This window comes from Pteropus vampyrus, unplaced genomic scaffold, assembly GCF_000151845.1.
Source record: "Pteropus vampyrus isolate Shadow unplaced genomic scaffold, Pvam_2.0 Scaffold141, whole genome shotgun sequence".
Taxonomy (NCBI): domain Eukaryota; kingdom Metazoa; phylum Chordata; class Mammalia; order Chiroptera; family Pteropodidae; genus Pteropus; species Pteropus vampyrus.
The window spans coordinates 3,395,012-3,408,346 of record NW_011888922.1 but is presented as its reverse complement, the minus strand read 5'-3'; the positions used below and the strand labels follow the sequence as shown (position 1 = coordinate 3,408,346).

Genomic DNA, 13,335 nt, shown 5'->3' with positions numbered 1-13,335 from the left:
GCATTTGCCCTTTTGATAACTTACTATTTTAAATTGAGAAACTGAACTGATAACATGCATAAGAAATAAAATGTATTTGCATTTTGCATATGTATTTTTAATTCAGCCTCTCAGCTATTTGATCTATTCTGCCCTTCCATAAGCCCAGCAAATCTACAACAGGCACAAAAGTTTCTGAAATAACTTATCTTCTTGTATGTTCTATAATTATTCTTCCCTTACCTGATGTTCACTCCACTTTTGCTACTATTACTGAGAAGCATTAAGGCACAGTGAAGTAATATTGGACTGGGATCCAGGAGACCTAGAAACTACGTCAAACTCAACTAGTGACCCACTATAAGACCCTGGCCAAATACTTTCTCTTTCTGGACCTCAGTTTCCTCTTGTGAGTAAAATTCAGGTATTGAACTAGATCAACATTTCCGCAAAATGAAATTATTCATGTACTAATGATCGTAATGCTTGCCACTTCAGTTATACCATCTTTACTTTTACACAATCTACTCACTTTTTTAGTTACCACTGCCTTACGCAATTAAAACTATAAAATGATGGTTTGATGGGCTAGTTATATTTTTAACACATATTATAAAACTTCTAAAATAAAAATTGATTCATGTGCCACCTGAAATCACTCATACCACAAGTAATATACATAATCACACTTTTGTAAACCCTGAACTAGGTATTTCTAAATCCCCTTCTAATTCTAATGTTCTTATCATTGAAGGATGACCAGACTCTATTCTAATTCCTGTTAACACAATCCAACCTGGCTAAAAGCTGGATGAATACTTAGATGGTGACAGTTTTCCATAGCCAGCCCAGAGGAGATCAGGTAGGGACAGGTAAAGTAACAGATGAATAACTGCTACTACATTCCCCCAGCTAATCCAAAGAAACAGTGCCTTTAATTTCTTCCAGAATTTGTACTGAGGAAGACAAAACACTTTATTTTCAAGAGTTTTTCTGGGAGCAGTGATTGTTTCAAAGCTGACTATTAACACATGATCAAAGTATATGCCAAACAAAATAACAACTTCTATATTTTTCTACCCAGGGAAGGAAGGTTAGGAAGGTATCAAGGAAAAATACAGTTTACCCATGAACAACAAATTGAGCTACGCAGGTACACTTATATGCGGATTTTTTTTTCCAATAAATACTGTACATGTATTTACTCTTCCTCATGATTTTCTTGATAAAATTTTTTCTCTAGCTTATTTTATTGTAAGAAACAGTATATAATACACATAACATACAAATATGTATAATTGATTGTTTATGTTTATGTCATTGGCAAGGATTTCAGTCAAAAGACTGTTTAGTAGTTAAGTTTTGGAGGAGTCGAAGTTATATGCAGACTTTCTGTGCCCCTAACAGTGTTGTTAAAGGGTCAACTCTATGTAAACTAAAGGAAACACACTACCTTAGTTTTTATCCAGAGAGTTGTTGAACACATTTGGGAAGAACTTCTATTCAGATTCAATATTTTCTAGTTCAATCTCATGCCTCATAGAAAACACATAGAAAAACCTATTTCTTTATGACATCCAGCTTCTAATGCTGAGCCAATTATCCTGAGTCTACTAGGGAGTTTGATTCAAGGACTGATTAGGGAGGGACACAATCACTGAATGGAGCAAAGACTACAGAATACTCAAAGCATCTAATTTTTTCCACTTAGCAAACATTTCAAAAAGCAAACATACACACATATACAGTCAACTCTTGATATTCTACTTATTATTAAATAAGGAGAGGCAGGATAAAACATTCTAATAAATTTTAGAAATTCAAATCAAGTTAATGTGCTATAAAGCAAAAATATTACAGACCAGAAAACAATCTATGAATGAAAAACATGAGTTTTAATTATTTAATTTTAAATATTTAATTATAAGTACACATGCCAAAAAGGGCTATATTTATCTCATGTGTATAATTTTAACTCAGTATCAAGACTTAATTTTTAACTGCTGAATTAAGGTTTGAGCATAAAGCGATGATCTTACTTTAGCATTAAAGCTAATATCTGGCTTTGGTTGAACTAGCCACAATGCTTACTGATGTGATCTTAAATGCCAAACTAATGAAGCCAAAATTCTGAATATAGATATCAGGTAATTCAGTTTTCAATAGCAATATCATCTAAATGTGTAGAAAAAAACATTTTTCTCACATTTGTGTTAATTTACTGATGACAAGTATTGTGGAAATGTAAAAAGCAGAAATAGCTCATCTTTCTGTTCTATGCTCTAAACAAGAATATGAGAGTGAATTATATTTTAAACTTCTCACATTAATCTCGTTGGCATTATCTAATTAAGAACCATATTTACTACTAAAATAAAAATGCATTTGGCTTGTATATTTAAAATAATAATGGGATATTTTTATTTAATGTCAAAAACATAAAAGTAGTTTGCCTTTTAACATGTGAACTCTCTTATTTTGGTTGATCATTATCACCCTTTTAACATAAGCAAGGGAAAATTATCCCTTATTCGTGATTATACTGTTGAACCGGAACTGGCTCACCTCCCAATGACTTCACAAGTATCTGCTTCAATTAATTTTGAGAAATAAAATAACCCAATCATTCTTTAGTTTTCTGATGCCTCTGCAAAATGTATCTGAAAAAAATATCAAAATAAATTGCTGCGTAATAATATATAGTGTACCTTCAAATCAAGTTTATATCTATCCCAGTATCTGGGATGATATTAGTTATATAGCTAAACAAGAATGTTATTTGTTTAACGAAACTGTCCTTCCTAATTAGTTTTTAGTCTTTTAAGTCTGCTCCATTTCAATCAAATCTGCCCTATTTGTGCCTTTTATGAAACATAGCAATAATATAATCACAGAGGGTTAAGTCTTAGACCTCAGGAATTAACTAATGTCCTCATTAGAAACTGGGGCCCAAGAGGGAAAGTGTCTTGGTCAAATTCACACAGTTAACAATAGAGAGATCCAGGTCTTAACATGAAATTGCAAATTACTAATGGAAATTTTTTACATTAATTTTATGATTTGCTTCCTGTTGTATTTAGCACACAAAAATTTAGGGCTGGTTCTAACAGTACAGAAACAAAAACATGAAAACAAAAAGCTCCATTCCTTGAAGATTTCACTCATAAAAAACTTCTAGAGAAGCTGCTCCAAAAAAAAAAGAAAAAAAAAATGCCAACTTTACCTTAAATATAAATTTTTATAATAATCTAAAATTTTCTGAAGGCTACATAAGAAGTTTTAAAATGGCTATCTCTGGTGAATAGAAATGGGGCATCAGAAACAGGGGTATAAGAAAAACAAGTTTTTAAGAACAAAACAGATACTATTCAGATCCAAATTTATCTGCATCTTACAAAAAAAGTGGAGTACAAGGATACCCTCCAACATTAATAGATTTACATCTCCAACCAGATAGTGAGTGAGAGAGAGAGAAAGAAAACAAAAAACCAAGCCCTCCTATTACTTACAGTTCTACAGATCATAGAGGTCTCAAAGTGTTTGGCACATAATCGATAATGTTTATTTAGTTGATCAGGTGTTTTATCTTCTAAGTCTGCTCTCCTACAATTTTCCACCCACTTCTGGCATCTATAAATAAAACCAAAATACAATTAAGGAATATGAGCTCAACATTTAAATTTCAGCATTCAGTTTCAAAGCAAGTACATATTATGGACCATGGATTCCTGCTACCCTCTACCCATGGAACATAACATAATTTAGTGAAGCTGATTAATAACAAAATGAGAGCTGGAAGAAACTTTAGATATCATTTAGTACATTCGATTACAGAAAAGATTAAGAACTTGCTCAGACTCATGTACAACATTAGCAGCAAAACTAGAACTTTCAATTCCCAGGACTCTGCATCAGAGAGGACTCAATCACCAACAGTTCAAGTAAAAAGTTGCACAACCACAAAGCCAACAGTCTAATATTCCCTAAGGATTTCAACTTAAACAAGTATATAAAACAACACTGTCACTGTAGAAAATTAGTAAGTACATATTCTATAAATAGTTTCTTATAGAAGCATGACGGTCTTATTATGAATAAGATTTATTATTTACAATATGTACAGACTAGATTGCAAGCTGTATGAATGCAGGGACTGTGTCCACACATTCTAGTACACAGGTGGTGAAAATAGTGAACAAGACAATGTCCATGACCTCTTGCTACTTAAATATCTGCAGAAAAACAAATAATAATAATAATGGTGATGATGATGATAATGATGCTGCTGCTGTTTACCAAGCACTTATTATGAGTCAGACACTGTTCTAAATCCTTTCTGAAGGGGGTGCTATTATTATCCTTTATGTGCAGATGAAGAAATAAAGGCATAGAAATGTTAATTTGATAGAGGTTAATAGATCTTTCATTCCTCGAGTTTCTAAAAATAAAAGTTCTGCAAGAAGTGTCACATATTTGAAAACATTCATTTTATAATTACATCATAGTACATTTTCTTAACATTACACTTCACCCCTCCACACACATGCACTCTAACACTAAATAAATTCCTTCTACACTCAACATGTAAAACCACAGTGAAATGTTGATTTACAGACCAGAAAACAATCTATGAATGAAAAACATGAGTTTTAATTATTTAATTTTAAATATTTAATTATAAGTACACATGCCAAAAAGGGCTATATTCATCTCATGTGTATAATTTTAACTCAGTATCAAGACTTAATTTTTAACTGCTGAATTAAGGTTTGAGCATAAAGCGATGATCTTACTTTAGCATTAAAGCTAATATCTGGCTTTGGTTGAACTAGCCACAATGCTTACTGATGTGATCTTAAATGCCAAACTAATGAAGCCAAAATTCTGAATATAGATATCAGGTAATTCAGTTTTCAATAGCAATATCATCTAAATGTGTAGAAAAAAACATTTTTCTCACATTTGTGTTAATTTACTGATGACAAGTATTGTGGAAATGTAAAAAGCAGAAATAGCTCATCTTTCTGTTCTATGCTCTAAACAAGAATATGAGAGTGAATTATATTTTAAACTTCTCACATTAATCTCGTTGGCATTATCTAATTAAGAACCATATTTACTACTAAAATAAAAATGCATTTGGCTTGTATATTTAAAATAATAATGGGATATTTTTATTTAATGTCAAAAACATAAAAGTAGTTTGTCTTTTAACATGTGAACTCTCTTATTTTGGTTGATCATTATCACCCTTTTAACATAAGCAAGGGAAAATTATCCCTTATTCGTGATTATACTGTTGAACCGGAACTGGCTCACCTCCCAATGACTTCACAAGTATCTGCTTCAATTAATTTTGAGAAATAAAATAACCCAATCATTCTTTAGTTTTCTGATGCCTCTGCAAAATGTATCTGAAAAAAATATCAAAATAAATTGCTGCGTAATAATATATAGTGTACCTTCAAATCAAGTTTATATCTATCCCAGTATCTGGGATGATATTAGTTATATAGCTAAACAAGAATGTTATTTGTTTAACGAAACTGTCCTTCCTAATTAGTTTTTAGTCTTTTAAGTCTGCTCCATTTCAATCAAATCTGCCCTAGTTGTGCCTTTTATGAAACATAGCAATAATATAATCACAGAGGGTTAAGTCTTAGACCTCAGGAATTAACTAATGTCCTCATTAGAAACTGGGGCCCAAGAGGGAAAGTGTCTTGGTCAAATTCACACAGTTAACAATAGAGAGATCCAGGTCTTAACATGAAATTGCAAATTACTAATGGAAATTTTTTACATTAATTTTATGATTTGCTTCCTGTTGTATTTAGCACACAAAAATTTAGGGCTGGTTCTAACAGTACAGAAACAAAAACATGAAAACAAAAAGCTCCATTCCTTGAAGATTTCACTCATAAAAAACTTCTAGAGAAGCTGCTCCAAAAAAAAAAGAAAAAAAAAATGCCAACTTTACCTTAAATATAAATTTTTATAATAATCTAAAATTTTCTGAAGGCTACATAAGAAGTTTTAAAATGGCTATCTCTGGTGAATAGAAATGGGGCATCAGAAACAGGGGTATAAGAAAAACAAGTTTTTAAGAACAAAACAGATACTATTCAGATCCAAATTTATCTGCATCTTACAAAAAAAGTGGAGTACAAGGATACCCTCCAACATTAATAGATTTACATCTCCAACCAGATAGTGAGTGAGAGAGAGAGAAAGAAAACAAAAAACCAAGCCCTCCTATTACTTACAGTTCTACAGATCATAGAGGTCTCAAAGTGTTTGGCACATAATCGATAATGTTTATTTAGTTGATCAGGTGTTTTATCTTCTAAGTCTGCTCTCCTACAATTTTCCACCCACTTCTGGCATCTATAAATAAAACCAAAATACAATTAAGGAATATGAGCTCAACATTTAAATTTCAGCATTCAGTTTCAAAGCAAGTACATATTATGGACCATGGATTCCTGCTACCCTCTACCCATGGAACATAACATAATTTAGTGAAGCTGATTAATAACAAAATGAGAGCTGGAAGAAACTTTAGATATCATTTAGTACATTCGATTACAGAAAAGATTAAGAACTTGCTCAGACTCATGTACAACATTAGCAGCAAAACTAGAACTTTCAATTCCCAGGACTCTGCATCAGAGAGGACTCAATCACCAACAGTTCAAGTAAAAAGTTGCACAACCACAAAGCCAACAGTCTAATATTCCCTAAGGATTTCAACTTAAACAAGTATATAAAACAACACTGTCACTGTAGAAAATTAGTAAGTACATATTCTATAATTAGTTTCTTATAGAAGCATGACGGTCTTATTATGAATAAGATTTATTATTTACAATATGTACAGACTAGATTGCAAGCTGTATGAATACAGGGACTGTGTCCACACAATCTAGTACACAGGTGGTGAAAATAGTGAACAAGACAATGTCCATGACCTCTTGCTACTTAAATATCTGCAGAAAAACAAATAATAATAATAATGGTGATGATGATGATAATGATGCTGCTGCTGTTTACCAAGCACTTATTATGAGTCAGACACTGTTCTAAATCCTTTCTGAAGGGGGTGCTATGATTATCCTTTATGTGCAGATGAAGAAATAAAGGCATAGAAATGTTAATTTGATAGAGGTTAATAGATCTTTCATTCCTCGAGTTTCTAAAAATAAAAGTTCTGCAAGAAGTGTCACATATTTGAAAACATTCATTTTATAATTACATCATAGTACATTTTCTTAACATTACACTTCACCCCTCCACACACATGCACTCTAACACTAAATAAATTCCTTCTACACTCAACATGTAAAACCACAGTGAAACGTTGATTTTTCTAACCTCAACTGAAACCACAAGTAAATTGTGCAATATGATTTATAAGCATTTCACGTTTCGACATCCAAATATTTAGTATAAAAACTGTCTCACTATAAAATAATTTGCCATACTGATACAGTTAAGTTTGTTTTTTAATTCTGAAATCTCTGGAGACCTTCCACACAGAATAGTCCTGTATGTATTATCTCTGAACTAGGCTGAAACAGCTTTCTGATACCAAGAGCATTCAGATTCTATCAAGAACAGATCGGGCAGAGAGCTCAATTAATGATACTTATGTCTTCCAGATCAAATACCTAGAAATAAATCTAGTGCAAGACCTCTAATAGAAAACAAATTTTTAAATACCTTAAATAGAGGGATATATAAGTTCATGGATTGGTACACTGAATTCTAAAGATATCAATTCTCCCTAAATTGATTTACTGAATCAATACAATCAGAATCTCAAGTTCTTTTGTGTGTGTGTGTGTGTGTGTGTGTGTGTGTGTGTGTGAGAGAGAGAGAGAGAGAGAGAGAGAGAGAGAGAGAGAGAGAGAGAGAGAAATGACAACATCCTAAAACTTTTTATACGGAAATTCAAAGGACCAAGAATAGTCGAAACGATCTTGAAAAACAGTTGAAATACTTATATTACCAGATATTAATACTTATTATAAAGCTTATTATGATGACAGTGTGGTATTGGCACAGGATAAAACAACAGAACAAAATGGAGAGCTATAGATACTTAAAAGGTATCATTGCACAGCAGTGATGGAATTTTTTTTTCAGTAATGCTGAGTCGGTTGGCTATCCATATGAAAAAAAGAATCTTGACCCCTACTTTCACACCATATACACAAAAATAAATTCCAAGTGAAATATAGATCTAAATACGAAAAGTAAAACAATAAAGCTTCTAGAAGGTAACACGAGAGGCTATCTTCTTTATCTTGGAATAGACAAAGATCTCTTAAGGCGACAGAGAGCACAAACTCAAGGAAAAGATCAATTAATTAGGCTACTTTAAAGCTAATAACTTCTTCATTAAAAGAAGCCATTAAAGAGTGAAATGGCAACCCACAAAATGGAAGAAGGTATCTGCAATATATATCCAACAATGGACTCATATCCAAACTATATATGAAAAACTCTTACAAAGAAATCAGACAACTCAATATAAAAATGGGCAAGTGACTTGAACAGGCAATTTGCAACAAAATTTATCCAGATGGCCAAAACACATGCAAAAAAAAATTATCATAAAAAAGCATTCTGAAAAAAGCTCAATCTCATTAGTCATTAGGGAAATAAATATCAATTAAAACCATAACAAAATATTACTACATACACAGAAGAATGACTACAATGTAAAAGCGGTAATACCAAATGTTGAAAGGTGAAACAACTTTGTCTATCTATAGTAGAAAGGATAAACTGTGGTATCCTATTATATACGGAATACTTTTTGGCAATGGGAATGAATGGACTTAGCTAGATCTCACAATGTTGAGTAAAATAAGCCAAGTGGACATACTATGTTACTCTTTGTACATTAAGTTCAAGGATAGGCGAAACTCATCTATGGTGCCTGTGCATAAAGAGTTAACAGAGCAGGTCTGAGATTGCTATCCTTAGAAAGGTTTGTTTGTAACACTGGCCTTTTGGCTGGTGTCTGGGAACTTGGCTAGTAAATAGTTTCCTACGCTGATATAAAACTTTCACTAAGTAATCAGGTGGCTCACTGTGCCGAGACTCTTTGTACAAACAATCTGATTTATACTGAACACCTGCCTTCCTTCTGGGAGTCTGGAATTTTAGTATATACTAGGTAAGAGTGCCTGTGACCAGACTCCAATAAAAACTTCAGGAACTGAGTCTCTAATGGGCTCTTCTGGGTAGAAGCATGGCACACATGTTGCTATATTTTCATTGCTGGGAAAAAGTGGGCTCTGTATGATGCCCCCATGAGAGGGAGAGAACATATGAAAGCCTATGTATGCATGCCTCCATACTCCATCTGTGTCTTTTTCCCCTTATGATCTGATGTGTGTTCTTACTACATTGCTGTAATAAATCTCAGCTGGTAGTACAACTACATGCCTAGTCCCAGGAGTCCTAGTTAATCTCTGAATACGTGGGTGGCCTTGGAAACCTCCAACACAGTGGTGATAGTCAGAGTAGTGGATACATTTGGAAAGGGGTAACAAGTATGAGTGGACACAAAGGAGACTTCTGAGGTGCTGGTAATGTTCTGTATCTTGAACATTAGTGGGATATGTTCATTTTGTAAAAATTCATCAAGTTCTAGACTACCATTTTTGCACTTTTCTCTAGGTATTCATATATCAAAAATCAGCTTCCCCTTACTCTTATCCTTTACAATAATCAACTAATCTAATGTGTGTAAAGTCAGACAGTGGCCACCACTGGGAAGAGGGAGTTTGGGATGTTAGTAATATACACATATATTTTTTAATCTGGGAAAAAGTCTCATGGACATGTCATATGAAAATCCAAAAAGCCATATACTTACAAGTTGTGGTCTTCTATATATACAATTTATAGCAATAAAGTTATAAAAATTATATATGTCCATGTTTTTACATACATATATTTATGTACATGTATGTGTGTATATATACTTATTAAGCATATACTTACGTGCTATATGTGTATGTGTGTATATATACACATAATTATCTCTCCACTTTTTTAAAACAATGTTCCCCCTTTCCTAGCTCTCTCTCCGTCACTGTTGTGCTTTGTACTCCAGGCTCTGTAGCTTTTTCCCTTAGCAGAGTAAAATGACTCCCCAAATTCATCTACTTCAAAACTGGCCTTCTGCCATTCTCTAACCCCTTCTACTTGCTGAAAGAGTAAATGTTTTAAAAAGCCAATTTGAGGATAATTTATCCTGCTTATGATCTTTTGTGTTTATTACCCTTAGGATAAAGAACCAACTCCTCACGTCTTAGAAGATCCTGCACAATCTAGACCTTGCTTACCTTTCCACCTTATGTCGCACCACCCATCTACTTTCTCTGACCCCAGACATGCCTGACTTATGTTTCATGAATGCACCGTGATCAATTCTATCCTAGGGCTGTTCTCTATACTGTTTATTCAGCCTAGTACCCTCTTCTTGTTGCTTTTTTTCAATTCTTTGCACAGGAAAGCCTATGCAAAGATTAGCCCTCAAACTGTAGCTCGAATGTCATTTCTTGAGGGAAATTTTTCCTGATCCAACTATGTATACGTATTTGTGTATGAGTATGTATTCACACACACTCAGGTAGGTAAGGCTCTTGTCCACCTCTCTATATATGGTCTCTCAACATCCTATATTTATCCTGCCATATTATTACTATCAGCATAAACATGTTCTAGTATCTCCCATCTAAAAACTTCCTTAACCCTGACCATCTACATAGCAAAACTAGTTAGTCCATTTCCACTGTATCCACTTCCTTATTTTAATCTCTCCTTAATCAATTCCAATGAGACTTCTGCTTTATCCTTTTCCACTGAAACTGCTCAAGATTACTAAAACTTCCATCCTGCAAATCCAATGGTCACTTTCTATATTCCTCTTAATCAATCCTTTCATACTATTCAACCAAAACTGACTACTCTTTTTTAAGTTTTGTTTTTAATTTTTTTCCTTCAATGATCTCCTACTAATATGCATTTCCAAAAACAGATTCTAATGAACACTAGTCAAAAAATTGTTCCATTAAAAAAAAGATTTAATGGTCAAATAAGTTTGGGTAATATTACCTATTTTATCCTACTCTTAGAGTTTCAGATATTCCTGGAGGACCTTGCAAAAATTAGCTAACCACTCTGTGTGTGCTTTGGTCATCTGAAAGCAGGGACTACCTCAAAATCTACTGCAAGTATTATATAAAATAATATATATAAAACATACAGAACAGTGCCTGGCACATAGAATATGAAATATCCTATAAGAAATATTATTATTATTACAACTCACAGCATTATTTGAATTAAGGAGATGATATAAAAGTACAATTATATTTTACAGAAGGGATTCTCAAACTTCATAGCCTCAGGATCCCTCTACAGTCTTAAAATTACGGAGGACCTTAAGAGCTTACAAATATGTGGGTTTTCTCGATCAATACAGAAATTAAAACACTTTTTTCAATATTTGTTAATTCTAAAAATAGCAATTCCATTATAGGTTAACATAGATAACATTTTAATGAAAAATAATTATATTTCCCCAAACAAAAAACGTTTAGTGAAATGTTCAGTTAGTACAGTGAAAAAAAAGGCATTGTTTCCCATCTGCCCAAATCTCTTTAGTGTCTAGCTTAATAGAAGATAGCTAGATTCTCACATCTGCTTTTATATTTAATCTGCTGCTAAATGTGTTAGTTGAAATATATGAAGAAAATGTGGCCTCACACTGATACGCAGTTTAAAAAGGTTATTAAAATATTCCTCCTTTCCCATATAATTGGGGATATTCTTTGATACTAAAGCAAAACTCCACAAGTGGTGATTTTTTAAAGATTAGTTGAAATGTGTGAAACCAGACCAATGTGCCTTATCGCACTCTGACGGTTATATTAAAGTCTATTGGTCTATCTTGTACTTTGAATAGAGCTTTTACCCATGCATGTTTTTGTAAAACCATGAATGGTAATGCATTTCATTATACAATATATTTTAAAAGTCACATTTATAATATCACCAGTGATTTCATCAGAAAAGTCTAAGTATTAGAGAACTGTCAAAATCAGGGTAGTATATATAAACTTTCCAAAATTTTAATTTTTGCTTGAGTATCAGTTGTTTTCCTCTAAGTAGCAGGCTTATTTCATTTATTACTGAGAAAATGTCTACTAAACACACCTGCATCTGAATAATACTTATAAAATTTTAGAAAATACAATACACAACTTACCAGAGCAATGATGTTATTTTACGTTATGTAGCCCCTGAAAAACTCCACTGTATCCTCCTGAGAGAATGAGCATGAAAAAGGCAAATAATGTCAGAGTGCCATTATAAAAAGTTTTTACCTTGTGGATTCTTTGAAAGGGTCTTGCAGACCCTCATGAGTGCCTGGAAAACTACTGCTTTACATTTTACAAAGTGGAATAAATCAAATTTCAATTACTTTTGATTAAATTACTAAAAAGATCTTGGAGGACCTCACCACGTACTAACTGCTTGAGGAAGAGGATTCAAATGCTCAACTCACTCTAATAGGAGCAATTTATTAGGTCAACTTGTACTTTCTCACCTGGTCTGGGGATGAGCCACTGTAAACTGCCCCCAGGTTTCCTGCCAAGCTTTGGCAACAGTCAAGCCACTCTGGAGCAATCCAAGTTTAAACAGTTTTGGGGTTTTTTTACTTTAATTTTAGGTAATCTATGGCCTCCCTACCACAGCCCTAAGGTGAGTTTATTCTATTATTTTATATTAAAAGGAAGGAAGTAAGGAAGAAAAGAGAGAGGAAGAAAGGAAGAGCATATTATAGTGCCACTTTTTCAAAGGCAAGAAGCGCTATTATGGTATGAAATTCTACAGTGCCCTTTATCAATTATACTCTTGAATTGTAAATTACTCCTAAGTAGCTGTTTCTAACAATGTACATGGAAAATGTACTATTTAATAGCATTAAATGTATTTATCTTTATTGTTAGTAAAAAATGTTAGTTAACTTTTGAAAAGATAAGTTAGCAATGTGACCTTCTGTCAGCCTTCCCTACAACCCATTTTCAGAAAAAGCTAGTTCTAACTAATAGCCCTTACAATACTGTTATTAATTCAATAAACACCTCTGGAAACTACTTTTTTATAATTAACTCTAGGCGTGGTGGGGAAAAAAACTGTCAAACACAGTAGAATTTGAAATCCTATAGTATAAGATTTGGTTTGGATAAAAAGTTAAGACCTTGAAGACATTATGTTACACAAAATAAGCCAGATATAAAAGGACATTCCGTTTATATGAAATACCTAGAA

The 13,335-nt window shown here is 33.0% G+C and overlaps 1 protein-coding gene across 1 annotated transcript in view; it reads right to left on the bottom strand.

Moving 5' to 3' along the window:
- The window catches only part of THAP12 (THAP domain containing 12), a gene marked incomplete at its 5' end in the record, with an annotated part of 25,770 nt that overhangs the window by 9,365 nt on the left and 3,070 nt on the right, over positions 1–13,335 (bottom strand). The window contains one exon of the mRNA XM_011368434.2: positions 6,243–6,363. Within this exon, the coding sequence (XP_011366736.1) occupies positions 6,243–6,363 (121 nt within the window). The remainder of the gene's footprint in view (positions 1–6,242; positions 6,364–13,335) is intronic.